This window comes from Lithobates pipiens, unplaced genomic scaffold, assembly GCF_037356315.1.
Source record: "Lithobates pipiens isolate NorthernLeopardFrog02 unplaced genomic scaffold, aLitPip1_a1.2 Scaffold_17, whole genome shotgun sequence".
In the NCBI taxonomy this organism is placed as follows: domain Eukaryota; kingdom Metazoa; phylum Chordata; class Amphibia; order Anura; family Ranidae; genus Lithobates; species Lithobates pipiens.
This window is the reverse complement of record NW_027507755.1, coordinates 8,185,274-8,201,647: the sequence shown is the minus strand read 5'-3', so window position 1 is coordinate 8,201,647 and position 16,374 is coordinate 8,185,274. Positions and strand designations below refer to the sequence as shown.

The 16,374-nt window shown below is 46.2% G+C and overlaps 1 protein-coding gene across 1 annotated transcript in view; it reads left to right on the top strand.

The window, feature by feature from the left end:
* LOC143986572 (ferroxidase HEPHL1-like) overlaps positions 1–16,374 on the top strand; it is a 126,826-nt gene that overhangs the window by 57,043 nt on the left and 53,409 nt on the right. The window contains exon 6 of the mRNA XM_077484972.1: positions 15,072–15,237. Coding sequence (XP_077341098.1) covers positions 15,072–15,237 — 166 coding nt within the window. The remainder of the gene's footprint in view (positions 1–15,071; positions 15,238–16,374) is intronic.

Below are 16,374 nucleotides of genomic sequence, written 5' to 3'. Positions count from 1 at the left end.
TTTTTTTAATATAGCTCATTAATTGTAATGTGCCTATGCACACAGGTGTGTAAACAGGCACTGTGCATTCTTCAGTAAAAAAAATGATCAGGTCAGTAATTTACGCCCATTTGTATATTGCGCAGAATGAGAACGCAGGAATACATTTTCAAGCATTTGCACAAAAAAAATGTGTGCAAAATTGCAAAGAAACGTCTAAAAAAAAGTAGATGCTCAAACAGGAATATCATGTGCAAGAGGCCTTAAATTAATTGTTTTTATTTTCGAATAAAAATTTACAAAAAGGGTAAAAGTAAAACACGATAAATGGAAAGGGTATTGGTGGGGGAGTTCATGCTTATAGTTAGAGATTACAGGAAGTGTTGCACAAAAATCACATCATACATTAAACAGAGAATGACAGATCCAAGAACCCAATGGCATAAACAAGCTAGAGGGATGAATGGGACTTCATTTAAAATGTTTACTGGACTGAGCTAAAGAGAAAAAGTATTTTCATAGATCCTTTTATTTTTTATTGCACCCAGAACCATTATAAATAAATGAAGAAAATATATGTCAAACTGCTGTACATTCCCTCTAAAAAATAATTTCCAGTTTACAATATTAAAGTGATTTAAAGCTGTAGCTGTAAACTAGTTGTTCTAGTAATTTTTTAAACAAAGGGTTTCTCACCCTTCTAAGTATTTCTTAACTTATTGGTATTATCAGTCTACTCTGCTGGCCAAAATAATGTACTTGGTGGATGATACTGAAAATAAAATGTAAAAAGGCCTTTTTGAAATTTAGAATTGTCTAAACATATTTTGCATTCTCCTTTTTGGCCAGTTGGTAGAGTTTTGGACTCCTTTTCAACTTTTGCACATTGTTACTTTTCTTTTATGATGCAAAACCTGGTGTTAACAGATCTCAGCAGCTCAAGAGGAAATGTACACACAAATGATTCAGGCAGAGCAATGCATCATCACAACGATTCGTTCCATATCAAGGAGCTGAGTCTGATGTTTCAATCACTAAATTAAGCTTTAACAGAGAAGTATGGACTTACAAAAAACTAAAATTTATACTTACCTAGGTGCATCAATCTAATGCTGAATCTGTTCCCCACTGGCTCTGCAGTGAGAACTGAGTGATCAAACACCATGGATCCCCCTGTTCTCTCCTTCCGCTCTGAGCAGAGAGCTGTGACTGTCAGTCAACGTCTCTCTGCTCTGCTCCTCCAGCACTCACTGGAGCACTGGGCTGTGGAAGGGGCGGCAGAGGCTGGATCAGGCTCACTGTAGATCACTGAGAGGCCAAGCCAGATGTCAGTCTAGATATCTGGGTGGATCCCAAGCCTGGACCGACTGAGTGACGTCAGCCGCTAGCTGACTTTAGTGCACTGTTGGCTAAAAACGGGCTGCAAGTGTGTAAAACAAACTGCACTCCTGTGGTCTACCACTTCGTCTTTAACCACTTGCTTACTGGGCACTTAAACCCCCCTCCTGCCCAGAGCAATTTTCAGCTTTCAGCGCTGATGCACTTTGAATGACAATTGCGCGGGCATACAACACTGTACCCAAATGACATTTTTATCATTTTTTTCCCACAAATAGAGCTTTCTTTTGGTGGTATTTAATTACAGCTGGGAGTCTTATTTTTTGCTAAACAAACAAAAAAAGATGCAAAATAAAATTTTTTTAAAAATCATGTTTAATAGTTTGTTATAAAATTTTGCAAACAGGTAATTTTTCTCCTTCATTGAAGTGCGCTGATGAGGCGGCACTGATAGGCTGCACTGGTGGGCACTGATAGGCTGCACTGGTGGGCACTGATAGGCATAGTTAAGGTGGCACCAATAGGCATAGTTAAGGTGGCACCGATAGGCACAGATAAGGTAGTACTGATGGGCACAGATAAGGCGGCACTGATGGGCACAGATGGGCACAGATAAGATGGCATGGATGGGTGGCATGAATGGGTGGCACAGATGGGTGGCACTAAGGGGCACTGATAGGTACCACTGATAGATGGGACTGATGGGCACTGATAGGTGGCTCTGATAGGTGGCACTGCTGGGCACTGATGGGTGGCACTGATGGGCACTGGTAGAGGACACTGATGGGCACGGCTATGTGGCACTGGGGTGCAGCACCGTTGTTGAGGCAGATTGCGGGCACTGATGGGTGGCACTGTGGGCACTGATGAGTGGCACTGTGGGCACTGCTGGGTGGCACTGACGGGGGGCACTTATTTATTGATGGGTGGCACTGGCAGGGGGCAGGTGGGCACTGACTGATGTCCCGATCACGGCCGCCGGTGATCGGCTCTTTTTTTTTCTCCTTGCGCTGACAGCGCGAGGAGGAATAATAGCCGATTACCGACTCCGTTGTATCACATGATCAGCTGTCATTGGCTGACAGCTGATCACATGGTAAGGGGTCGGGATCGACCCCTTGCTTGGATCGGTGATCAGGCGAGACTCGCCGATCACAGAGCGCGCCGAGCGCGCAGGCCGCTCGTGCACGGGACAACGTCAATAGACGTAGTCCCGGCAAAGGAGGTCCATGCTGTAGCCGTCATTTGGCTATAGCATGGATCTCAACTGGTTAAAGGGTAACTCCACTTTTGTTGGAAAAAAAAACATTATAGAAATTATAATTGCAACACAAGTCATATTGTAATTGAATGTTATTAAAAATGACCTTTCCTTTTCAATCTACAGCTCTGTAATTTTCTGTAAAATGCAATGCTACCTGATGCAATACGGCTGGAGGTGTTCTGTACCCAGAATTAGGGGCAGGAATCTGCAACAAAGTTTGTTAAAATCCTTGCACTGTACATATATCACCCAGAGGTGAATGTTTTTTTCTCAACAAAAGTGGAGTTAGGGCAGCATCTGATGCCTCTTTAGATAACCTCTTCTGCTCTAGGGACGCTTTGTCGTGTATTAAATCTTTATTTGTTAAAAAAAAAAATTGTATGTAGGTAGCCAAAAGCAGTTATAAAACGGGTAATGTAAAAATAAAATTGAAGAAAAAATGGAATTACGTACCGGTAATGTCCTTTTCCAGGAGTCTTTCAGGACAGCCACCTTAGAGACACCGGCTCCTCCCCTCTGAGGAAACCCCGCCTTCACTTTCATAATTTAAGCCTCCTCCTCCCTTCGTTCCTCAGTTCTTCCAGAGTACCTCCGGCCAACTGGGGAGACACAAGAACACGTCAAACAAATAAACTTTTTAAGTCTTACCTGACGGCCTCATGTGATGAGTTCCCGATGATCTGCAACAATTTGGGTGGGAACCGGTGCTGTCCTGAAAGACTCCTGGAAAAGGACATTACCGGTACGTAATTCCATTTTTCCCCAATCGTCTTTCAGGACAGCCACCTTAGAGAGGATAAGCGAGTATATTACCTTAGGGTGGGACTACTGCCTGCAGCACCTTACGACCAAAGGCTTGGTCTTTGGCTGACAGAAGATCCAGTCTATAGTGTCTCACAAACTTAGAAAAACTGGACCACGTTGCAGCTCTACAGATCTGTTCCGGAGATGCACCAGCCCACCCTGCCTGAGAAGTTGCCACCGCCCTGGTTGAGTGTGCTCTAATGCCAGCTGGAGGATCTAATCCCCCTGCCACGTATGCCTGCCCAATGGCTAACCTTAACCATCTAGCTATCGTACGCCTAGAGGCTTTGGAACCCTTCCTGGCCCCTGAAAATAAAACAAAAAGTGAATCAGTCTTTCTGAACTGACTTGTGCAGTCTAAATAATAAAGAACACATCTTCTAACATCCAGTCTGTGAAAAATGTGTTCCTGTTCTCTAACTGGATTTGAACAAAACGTAGGTAGCACAATCTCCTGCATCCTGTGGAAACTAGAGGCTACCTTAGGTAAAAAAGCCGGATCCATCTTCAAAACCAGACGATCCGGAAAAACCTGAAAAAAGGGAGCCCTGACAGAAAGGGCTTCGAGTTCACTTACTCTCCTTGCTGTAGTGATCGCCACCAAAAACACAGTTTTGAGAGTGATCAGCTTTAATGAGCAAGATTCTAACGGCTCAAAAGGTTCCCCTGTGAGAACCTGTAAAACTAAAGAAAGATCCCAAACTGGGCAGGGGGAGCTTGAAACCGGCCTCTGCCTACCTAGGGCCCTGAAGAACCTTACGACCCAAGGATCTGACGCTAGATGTTTCTCCAAAAACACGCTCAAAGCGGAAACCTGACCCTTTAGTGTTCCAAGCGCTAATCCCTTATCCGCCCCTGCCTGTAGGAACTCTAGAACGGCTACAGGGCTGTGCACGTTGAAGGAACCCTCTGAACACCAGCTGTTAAACCGCCTCCATACCTTTAAGTAAATGGACTGGGTTTCCTTTTTCCTACAGTTTAGAAGAGTGGCTACCAACCGGTCTGAGAAGCCCTTGGCTTTCAGCAATTCTTCCTCAGAAGCCACGCTGCCAGGTTCCATCGTCCTACCTGAGGACAGAACACCGGACCCTGAGACAGGAGATCCTCCTGCACTGGGAGAATCCAGGGGGGTTCTACAGACAGGCCCTTCAGGATCGAGAACCACGGCCTCCTGGGCCAGTTAGGTGCAACTAGAATAAGGGTAGTATTCTCCACTTGAAACTTCCTTAATACTGCCGGAATGAGCACGGGAGGGGGGAAGGCATAGCACCTGGAGAAACCCCAACTCTGTGCTAGAGCGTCCACCGCCAATGCCCCATCCCCCCTGTTTATGGAGAAGAAAGTGGCTACTTTCGCGTTTTCCCTTGCGGCAAAGAGATCTATTGAGGGAATCCCCCATCTCTGGGTGATCATTTCGAATATTTCCTGCTTGAGAACCCAATTGCCTTCTCTCAGAGTTCTCCTGCTGAGAAAATCTGCCACCTGATTTTGTTCTCCCTTCAAGTGGATTGCTGAAAGGGACAGGATATTTGCTTCGGCCCATCTGAGGATGGCTTCCGCTAGGGCCCATAAGGATTTGCTCCTGGTGCCCCCCTGTCTGTTGATGTAAGCTACCACCGAGGAGTTGTCCGACCTTACCTTTACGTGATTCCCCCGGAGCTCTTTCTGAAAGGTCCTGAGAGCTAGATCTACTGCCCTCAGCTCCCTCCAATTCGAGGATCTCCTCGAGTCCCTCTTTTCCCAAATACCCTGTATTAATCGGGAGTCTAGGTGTGCCCCCCAACCTGAGCTGCTTGCATCGGTCGTGACCACCCTGGAGGTTGGCATGACCCACTCTAGACCTTGGGACAAATTTGCTCCCTTCCTCCACCACCAGAGGGACCTCTTTACCTGATCTGGAATCGAAACCAGAGAATCCAAAGATCCCTGGCTGTGATCCCAAATTTTCAGAACAAATAATTGTAGAGGGCGGTAATGTAACCCTGCCCACTGAACCGCTGGAAGAGCGGATGTCAGCAACCCTAGTGCCGACATGATCTTCTTTATGGAGATCTGGTGGTTGCCCTGAAGAAACAACAGAGCCTTGTCTACCTTTTGAATTTTCTCCAAAGGAAGAAAGACCCTTTGTACTGTTGAGTCCAACACGTACCCCAGGAAGGTGACCCTCTGGGAAGGAATTAAGTTGGATTTCTCCAGGTTCAGGAGCCAACCCAGGCTTACTAACAAGTTTCTTGTGACCTGTAAATCCTGAATTAACTGTGTTGGGGAAGGGGCAAACAGAAGAAGATCGTCGAGATATGCGATCACCGAGATTCCCCTGAGACGCAGAAATGCCAGAACTTCTGCCATCACTTTGGTGAAGATCCGGGGGGAAGAGGATAGCCCGAAAGGAAGCGCTCTGAACTGAAGGTGTAGTACTTCCATTGGAGTTCTCACTGCCAGTCTGAGAAAACGCTGGTGGGACTCTGCGATGGGAATATGCAGGTATGCATCTTTCAGATCTATTGATGCCATGAAACAGTTCGGTGGAAGGAGTGCTTTTACTGAGTAAACCGAATCCATCCGAAACCTTCTGTAGGTAACTGAGACATTCAGAGGCTTCAGGTTCAGGATGAGCCTGAATTTTCCCGAAGGCTTGCGAACCACGAAGACGTGAGAGTAGAAGCCTCTGCTTGTCTCTCCTACTGGAACCCGTACTACCACCTCCTGTTCTTCCAACTCCTGCAGAGAGAAAAGAAGGGCAGATGATTTTTCTGCGCATTTTGGCAGCTCGGTGACAAGGAACCTCAGAGGAGGGAGTTCTGAAAACTCCAAATGGTAACCTCCTCTGACGATCCCCAAGACAAACTGATTGGAGGAAATCATTTCCCACTGTGGGAGGAAGGCCCCCAACCTTCCTCCCACCGTGACCCTGTCACTGAGATTTCTTGGGCTGTTCAGGAGGGCGAAAAATTGCTCCCCCGGGGCCCTTGCTTTTGAGTCCCCAACTTTTCTTCTGCTGAACAGTACGGGAGGCAACAACCCTTTTCTGGGGACGAGTCCTTCTTTTGGCTTGTTCCCCAAATTTCCTTTTAACAGGAAAGGCCTTTCTCTTGTCTGCTGTGCGATCTAGCACCGCTTCAAGACCTGGTCCAAACAGTAGATCTCCTGTAAAGGGGATTCCACAAAGTTTAAGTTTGGATGCATTGTCTCCAGGCCAGGTCTTCAGCCATAAGGCTCTCCTGGCAGAGTTGGTCAGAGCCAAGGACCTTGCCGATATTCTCACGGATTCAGCCGAAGCGTCCGCTATGTAGGCTATCCCCTTAAGAAGCATGGGAAAGGAGGATAGAATAGTCTCCTTTGCTGTCCCTGCTTCAATGTGTGCGCTAATCTGGGTGAGCCAATACTCCATGTTGCGGGCCACCACTGTGGCTGCCATGGCTGGCTTAAGATTTCCCTGTGATGAATCCCAGGCCTTTTTAAGAAGGCAATCCATCCTTCGATCCATAGGGTTAGAAAGTACCCCCATATCCTCAAAGGATAGATCCGTGTGTCTGGACACCTGGGAAAAAGCAGCGTCTAATCTGGGAGATTTATTCCAGACGAGAGTCTCTTCCTCCGAAAAAGGAAACCTTCGTCTTAATGCCCCGGAAAAGAAAGGTTTTCTTTCGGGATCCCGCCATTCCTTCTTGATGGTATCGATCAAGACGTTATGCACTGGGAACACCCGCTTTTTTTGTTCCCCCATGCCCTTGTACATCTGATCATGGAGTGACAATGTCTTAGTTTCTTCTTGAATGCCTAAAGTGGTATGAATAGCCCCCAAGAGCTCATCCACATCCTCCAGGGAAAGCTTATACCGCGAGACTCTGTTGGATTCCCCATCCAACACCTCGGCGTCAGATTCCCCCTGGGAGTCTGAAACGACACTGTCAATTTCTTCCTCAGCTTCCTCCCTGGGACCCCCTGGATTCTCTCCCCTTGCAGGAGGAACGTCCACTGGGCCGGATGGTACACTCTGCTGCGCTGGTGTAGGAGTGCTTAAGGGCTGAGGCCACTGGAAACTGGAGAAAACGTTTTTGAAGGACTGAAAGGTACCAGAGAGTTCCTTCATAGAAGCTAATAGATCTGCACCCTGCTCTGCTGCCTGTTCCTTAACCACTTGCCGACCGCCGCACGACGATATACGTCGGCAGAATGGCACGGGCAGGCATATGGGCGTATATATAAGTCCCTGCCTGCCCGCGGGTGGGGGGCCCGATCGGGCCCCCCCCCCGGTGCCTGCGGCGGTCGGCATTCCTTCGAGAGCGATCCGGGATGAGGGGGCGGCCATTCATTCATGGCCACCCCCTCGCGATCGCTCTCGACGAATGAAAATCCCCCGTGACATCACTTCCTCTCCTGTAATGTAAACACAGGAGAGGAAGTGATGTATTCTCTCCTCCGTGTCGGTATTTTTCGTTCCGACACGGAGGAGAGCGGATCGGTGAGTTGCACCAACACTCTACACACACAGTAGAACATGCCAGGCACACTCACACCCCCCCTTTACCCCCCGATCACCCCCCCAATTACCCCTGCCCCCCAGTCACAGTGACACCAATGTCATTTTTTTTTTTTTTTTTTTTGCATTGGTGTCATTTGTGACTGTAATAACTGTTAGGGCAGTTAGAGTTAGCCCCCTTTAGTTCTAATGTACCCCCCTAACCCCCCCAATAAAGGTTTAACCCCGTGATCACCCCCCGTCGCCAGTGTCACTAAGGCTGGGTTCACATTGCAGCGGTTTATGAGAACGAATGTGATTCGCACCGCACTGCAGTGCAAATCACATCCGATCTCTGTGCGATTCGAGTTCAGCCATTCGCCGCACCCGCCACACCCGCCGCACCCGCCGCAAATTCGCACGGGACCCTTTTTTTGGCCCGCAGCAGAATCGGATCGCATGGGTGTTCACACCATGCGATCCGAGTTTGCAGATCGCACTGCGATATGCGAACTGATCTGGGGGTGTCAGTAACATTTCACTGACACTCCCAGCAGTTCGCATAGGGCAGTGTGAACTGCCGCCGGGAGGCATGCGATGCGGGAACCCGCCGCGGATTCGCGGCGTTTCCGCATCGCTCCAGTGTGAACCCAGCCTAATAAGCGATCATTTTTCTGATCGCCGTATTAGTGTCACAGGTGACGCTAGTTAGGCAGGTAGGTATTTAGGTTCGCCGCAGCTTTTTATAGCGCCAGGGACCCCCATATACTACCGCATAAAGCCCCCTGATTGCCCCCTAGTTAACCCTTTCACCTGTGATCACCATATAACTGTTACAGGTGACGCTGGTTGGTTAGTTCTTTTTTTATAGTTTCAGGGCACCCGCCATTTATTACCTAATAAAGGTTTAACCCCCTGATCACCCGGCGGGTGCCATTTGTGACTAATAACTGTTAGGGCAGTTAGGGTTAGCCCCCTTTAGTTCTAAGGTACCCCCCTAACCCCCCCAATAAAGGTTTAACCCCGTGATCACCCCCCGTCGCCAGTGTCACTAAGGCTGGGTTCACATTGCAGCGGTTTGAGAACGGATGTGATTCGCACCGCACTGCAGTGCAAATCACATCCGATCTCTGTGCGATTCGAGTTCAGCCATTCGCCGCACCCGCCGCACCCGCCGCACCCGCCGCAAATTCGCACGGGACCCTTTTTTTGGCCCGCAGCAGAATCGGATCGCATGGGTGTTCACACCATGCGATCCGAGTTTGCAGATCGCACTGCGATATGCAAACTGATCTGGGGGTGTCAGTAACATTTCACTGACACTCCCAGCAGTTCGCATAGGGCAGTGTGAACTGCCGCCGGGAGGCATGCGATGCGGGAACCCGCCGCGCATTCGTGGCGTTCCCGCATCGCTCCAGTGTGAACCCAGCCTAATAAGCGATCGTTTTTCTGATCGCTGTATTAGTGTCACAGGTGACGCTAGTTAGGCAGGTAGGTATTTAGGTTCGCCACAGCTTTTTATAGCGCCAGGGACCCCCATATACTACCGCATAAAGCCCCCTGATTGCCCCCTAGTTAACCCTTTCACCAGTGATCACCATATAACTGTTACAGGTGACGCTGGTTGGTTAGTTATTTTTTTATAGTTTCAGGGCACCCGCCATTTATTACCTAGTCTCACTAGTGTACCCCTAAATTTAGGGGTGTCTACTTTCCAAAATGGGGTCATTTGGGGGGGGTTTGTGCCATCTTGGCATTTTATGGCCTTCAAAACTGTAACGCCCTTAGAAAGCCTGAAGGCGGTGCTTGGTTTTCGGGGCCCCGTACGCGGCTAGGCTCCCAAAAAGTCCCACATATGTGGTATCCCCGTACTCAGGAGAAGCAGCAGAATTTATTTTGGGGTGTCATTTCACATATGCCCATGGCATGCGTGAGCAATATATCATTTAGTGACAACTTTGTGAAAAAAAAAAAGTTTGTAATTTTCCCGCAACTTGTGGCAAAATATAAAATATTCCATGGACTCAACATGCCTCTCAGCAAATAGCTTGGGGTGTCTACTTTCTAAAATGGGGTCATTTGTGGGGGTTTTGTGCCATCTTGGCATTTTATGGCCTTCAAAACTGTAATAGGTAGTGAGAAGTGAACTCAAAAATTTACGCCCTTAGAAAGCCTGAAGGCGGTGCTTGGTTTTCGGGGCCCCGTACGCGGCTAGGCTCCCAAAAAGTCCCACATATGTGGTATCCCCGTACTCAGGAGAAGCAGCAGAATTTATTTTGGGGTGTCATTTCACATATGCCCATGGCATGTGTGAGCAATATATCATTTAGTGACAACTTTGTGAAAAAAAAAAAAAAAAAGTTTGTAATTTTCCCGCAACTTGTGGCAAAATATAAAATATTCCATGAACTCAACATGCCTCTCAGCAAATAGCTTGGGGTGTCTACTTTCTAAAATGGGGTCATTTGTGGGGGTTTTGTGCCATCTTGGCATTTTATGGCCTTCAAAACTGTAATAGGTAGTGAGAAGTGAACTCAAAAATTTACGCCCTTAGAAAGCCTGAAGGCGGTGCTTGGTTTTCGGGGCCCCGTACGCGGCTAGGCTCCCAAAAAGTCCCACATATGTGGTATCCCCGTACTCAGGAGAAGCAGCAGAATTTATTTTGGGGTGTCATTTCACATACGCCCATAGCATGTGTGAGCAATATATCATTTAGTGACAACTTTGTGTAAAAAAAAAAATAATAATTTTTTTTTGTCATTATTCAATCGCTTGAGGCAAAAAAATAAAATATTCAATGGGCTCAACATGCCTCTTATCAATTTCCTTAGGGGGTCTACTTTCCAAAATGGGGTCATTTGGGGGGGTTTTGTACTGCCCTGCCATTTTAGCACCTCAAGAAATGAGATAGGCAGTCGTAAACTAAAAGCTGCGTAAATTCCAGAAAACGTACCTTAGTTTGTAGATGTGACAACTTTTGCGCAAACCAATAAATATACAATTATTGACTTTTTTTTTACCAAAGACATGTGGCTGAATACATTTTGGCCTAAATGTATGACTAAAATTGAGTTTATTGGATTTTTCTAATAACAAAAAGTAGAAAATATCATTTTTTTCAAAATTTGCGGTCTTTTTACATTTATATCGCAAAAAATAAAAATCGCAGAGGCAATCAAATACCATCAAAAGAAAGCTCTATTTGTGGGAAGAAAAGGACACAAATTTTGTTTGGGTACAACATTGCATGACCGCGCAATTACCAGTTAAAGCAGCGCAGTGCCAAAGTGTAAAAAGACCTCTGGTCATTTACCAGCAAAATGGTCCGGTCTGAAAGTGGTTAAGTAAATCCTCAATACATTGTTTACAAATTGCTTTAGACCAGGAGTCTCCCATAGGAGTTCTACATGAAGGGCACTTCTTCTTAGAACCATGGGGGGACTTGCTCGTGGCTTTCTGAAAGACACAAAACACAGAAAGGAGCAGCATAAGCCTAAAAGAAAAGAAACACCAGCGCTACATAGAGGACCACCGGGAGTGCCCCACCCTAGGATCAACCATCACCAGGATCCCAGACGCACTACCCTTCCCCCCGACCACCAAGGAGGAACACCAGTGGAGCTACTGGATACAAGTAAGGGAACACCTCCCCAGGGTTCCTCTTACCTTTGAGTGGCTGGTGCTGTTATCTCCAGGAGTTCTTGAAGCCTCTGCTTCGGACATTCTCCCGTTGAGGAAGCGTGGTACGAACGTGCCTCTAACAGCTACCTGTGCAACTGTAGAAAGAGAGGCTGCACCAGCCGAACGTTAGATTCCCCTTCACGTGCCGCGTCCGGAACCGGAAGACGCGGATCGAACGAAGGGGTCCGCCCCCACCGGAACTGACGTCGCCCGCCTACCGGTCCGGCTTCCAGCTCCCAGCCGGCTGCATACACAGGGGGGCCCTGGACGCCTTCGTTCAGCGCCCCACTGGGCGAAACGCAGGGATGAACCTCCCCAAAGACTTCCTGCTTTCCCCAAGCGAAGATTGGAGTGCGTGTAAAGGTCAGTCGAGTGTTCAGCTTCCCCAGCCGACCGGACTGTTTGTTCCGTTGAAACACCCGCGGGTGAACGAACGGACGACCCCATAAACTTCCTGCTTTCCCCAAGCGGAGTTTAGGGTATATGGACAGTACGAACACTTCAGCTCCCCGCTGATAGGACTGTCCCGGACCGACCGATAAACGGTCGGATAGCCGAACGGCGCCGGGGCTCCGCTCGGATAGCTTCAGTTTCACCAACCGAATTCAGCCTTAAGGTTCCTTGGCGGTGTCTCCCCGCCGGAGGAAACACCATAACTGAGGAACGAAGGGAGGAGGAGGCTTAAATTATGAAAGTGAAGGCGGTGTTTCCTCAGAGGGGAGGAGCCGGTGTCTCTAAGGTGGCTGTCCTGAAAGACGATTGGGGAAAATGGGCCTACAACCATTATAGATTCCTTTGAAGGCTAGTCATATATCTAAAGATCTCTCTTCAAAACCTTCATTTAATTATTCAAAAATAAATCAGTACAAGGGACGGTACTTACATTTAATGTGCTGGTGCCAGTTAGTTTAAATCTTCTATCCTGAAACCTCATTCTGGCCTGCTTTAAAGTGGAGGGCCACCCTAAAATAAAAAATAGCATTAATATTCTTAAAAATAAATAAAAAAAAGCATTTGGAAAATTATTAATTTTTTAACTTACCAGAAACCATTGTTGCTAGGCAGTCTTCCTAATCTGCTTTTCCTATTCCTCCTCTTCGGCGAGCGGCCCCGTTGCCTTCTGGGACATGTGTGTGTCCCAGAAAACAACGGGGCCATTCACAAAGCGTCATATGACTTGCGCATGTGCAGTAGGCATGCCGCAAGACTCCACTGCCTGTTTCCCTTTGTTAAGATGGACAGATCGGCCTTGGGGGCGGCCAACATCGTGGGTTCACTGGACAGGTAAGTGTCCTTATTAAAAAAAAAACTTGGCCGTTCCGCCCCTTTAAGTGGGTTTTGCATTCTTTTAGAATATGAAATCGCTAATGCCATTGGACTCAAATAAAAGCTCTACAACATAGAAACTAAGAATATTGGGTGGTGGAAGATCACCCTGGGCTCTTTCAGGCCACTGAGTTGCTGGACCCAATATCATTTCTGAGTCATTTTGCATTTACCAAATCTTGTTTATGTTGTTAAATGTAAAGCCTAGTTTATTCAGTCAGCTCTCTGGTCTTACTTCAGAAGGGAGACAATGCTGCAGGGTCTGAAATGAAATACTGCATTTTCAGCCTCAGCAGCCACAGAGGGCTATGTTGCTATATATGCTAAGGAGGCAGTTTGTTGGTGTTGTTACTGCTGATAACCCTTCCTGCCAATCAGCACCAGATATGTGATCCAAGAGGTTTCCAGCTCCAACAGAGTGAAGATCTTGGTGGCCCTTGTGATAATGTTACAGGAGCAAAGAGGGCCCCATCATCTAGACAGTGGTCTCCAAACTGCAGCCCTGGGGAGGATGTGGCCCTTTGCTTGCCTCTATCCAGCCCTTGGGGCATTATTGCATCCACAACTGACACTAATGATTGGGCACCATTTTTCTCACTGACACCAGTGGTGGAGTACTATTCCTCCCACACACACCACTGATGAGGTGCTATTCCTCCCATGGATATCAACAATGGGGCACTATTACTCTCACAAAAACCAATGGGGTATTGCTTACTTCCACTGATGCTGAGGCGTTTTCTACTCCCACTGGCCACAGTATATCCCCCTTAACTTTGAAGGATAATAAGCTGTCCCTTTGTTTAGAAAGTTTGGAGACCCCTGATCTAGGCAAAAGAGAACGGGAGTATAAAAAAATATATATATGAAATAGGGGCTGCCAATACTGATCACTTTTTGAGAACGCTAGTTACTTGGCTTTCATCCTGATGCCTTGGCTTCAAAACTAAAGGTATTTAAGCACAGGGATCAGCATAACAGCCATGCACCTAGCATTATCAGGAGCAGAGCTAAGTGTAGCACCCTCTAGTGCTAAGTTGTACATAGGTTTTTGCTTCTGTAGTGTAGGTAAATTGTTTGGCTAGGCTAGCAGCCAAGCCTCTATTGAATCTGGGTCGGGGGGAGTGATCCAGGGAAGCTGGATGACTCATCAGGCATCACTTTTGGTATCTCCCCCTACTTGCTGGAACCTTTGAGAAGTTTTTAGAAGAATGGGAGTGAGGTTCAGAGTAGCTGCTTGGAGTATTGAGGGGGGCTCCAGCTGATCCCCAGCAAATGGGCTGGCAGGGGGTAGGTCTCCTCTTAAATACCCATAATCAGACCAACAAGGGCAGTGTGGCGTTTGGGTGGCAGCTGGAGATGAAACGCTGAGGAGGCTGTCAAAGGCCCTTGAGGGTAGCCCCCTAGTCTGGCACAGTTGACACAGGGAAGAGTCCTGTCCAGAGCAAGAGTGAGAACAGCAGGAGCCAGCTAACATGTCCGGGAGATCTCCAGGGAGAAGATAGTCACGTGGCTGGTGAGCGAGACAGTCTGAAAGGAGTGTGGGAAGTAACCAGGAGGGATAGTGAAATGGGCAGCTGCAGCTAGGTGGGCTGGCAGTGCCTGAAGAGGTGATGCTGGGATCAGTAGCCACAGGAATGTAGCTGGGCACTGGATGTTTTCTACACACCAAAGGGACCTGAGGTCCCTGCCTGCTTTTGCTTAACCTGGCCGAGTGCTTTGACAGATTTACTAAACAGCAAAATCAGTTGGGTCTGAGTTGTTTCTGCAAGCAAATGATGTGCTGGAGGAAGAGGAGTATATACAGAGAGCGTATATAATTAGAGTGTCCCTGAAGAGACTTTTGTTCCAGTCAAGTGAGCATCCCATAATACCCCCATCCCCATCCAAGTACATTAACCCTCAAATAAAAAATAAAATACAATATGTTTCTAGACTGTTTCCTGTCTCAAGCGAGCCTGTGGAAATTCAGTGTGCCTGGCTATACCAGGTGGGGGGTATCCCTATTCACTAGTGGCTAGCATGGGGGATGCACTACATAAGCAATAGCAGCCTCTGTTTTTCTCAATCGTGCAATTTTGTTACACCAACAATAGACTGCGATAATGTGAACCTGTGTACGTTGGGCTCCTTCAGAGAGGCCATAGGGGGCTTAATAGGGTTTTTTCTTTTTTTTTGTTATCTATGCTCTAATATTTTTTCTTTTTCTATTCCTAGCTGGCATGTTGGGTTTATATAACGTTGGAAATTGTGGAGCGGCTCCTGTGCCTCTGCCGCTGGGACCTGTGCGGAGATATTTTATTGCTGCAGAGAAAGTGCTCTGGGACTACGCACCAAAGAAATACGACATGTTCGCCAACAGGCCTTTAGATGACCCAGAGAGGTAATTTCATGAAATAGTTGTCATGTCATTAGACTTTGTTTACTTTAAGTTGTGAAATTGTATGTTGCACCTGGAATATATATGAAAATCATTTCTATACGGTACATGCCTTCAGTGCAGTAAAAACATTCTAAAAAAATTGTAGTGAGCAAAACATTCTAAAAAGAAAATATAAGTGGTTATTGGGGGCTGTTGGCGCTACCTCAAAGTGATAATTATACTGTTAAACCTCCGGTAAGTGACCAGTATCAGTACGCAAGGCTAATTTTGTAATATAGGTACAGAACTTTCCCTATTATCTATATGTATATATATATATATATATATATATATATATATATATATATATATATATATATATATATATATATATATATATATATATATATATATATAGCTATACTGATCGTCTATATATATATATATATATATACTGGTGACACCAATAGTGTACATCTGCCACACATATATAATAGCCTCCACAAATGGATACAAAACTGTATGTAAAAAGCCTCAGTTCAGAAATTATCCAAGCTCAAAAGATATGCAGATATAGCGATAGGGAAATAAAAAAATAAAAAATACAAGACTAAGAGACCCTTAGAGTGCTATGTGAATAATTGTGATTAGTTCCACTACATGTAGAGATACAACATAAAATATCCTTGTAATTAATACTTACACTTATTCCCCCTATAGATAATATTCTCAATAGATAGTAGTGCAGTGCAGACCCTATGTGAACTTATCACTATGAATACCAGCTGATGTGAATTAAACCAAGGATTGTATAAATCAACAACCCCTACATAGGTGATACCTATAAAGGCAGACAATATATATATATCTAAAAACTGAAAAAGAGGGTTTTGTACCACAGAAAATATATGTGCACCTTATATGTGAACCTTATATAAATAATGAAAACTATACTGGGGTTTACAGCAACCTTCCCATCCACGTATGGCAGGTAGAAAAAAAAAAAATAAAAGATACAAAAAAATGAAAAAATGCAAAAAGTGCAATAGGACTATCAAAATAGAGCTAGAATAAAATAGAATAAAGTAAAAGTAGTCCACAATAATTCTTCTGATAAACGTCCAACAGTGTGCAAGATTCCAACTCAGAAAAAAACAA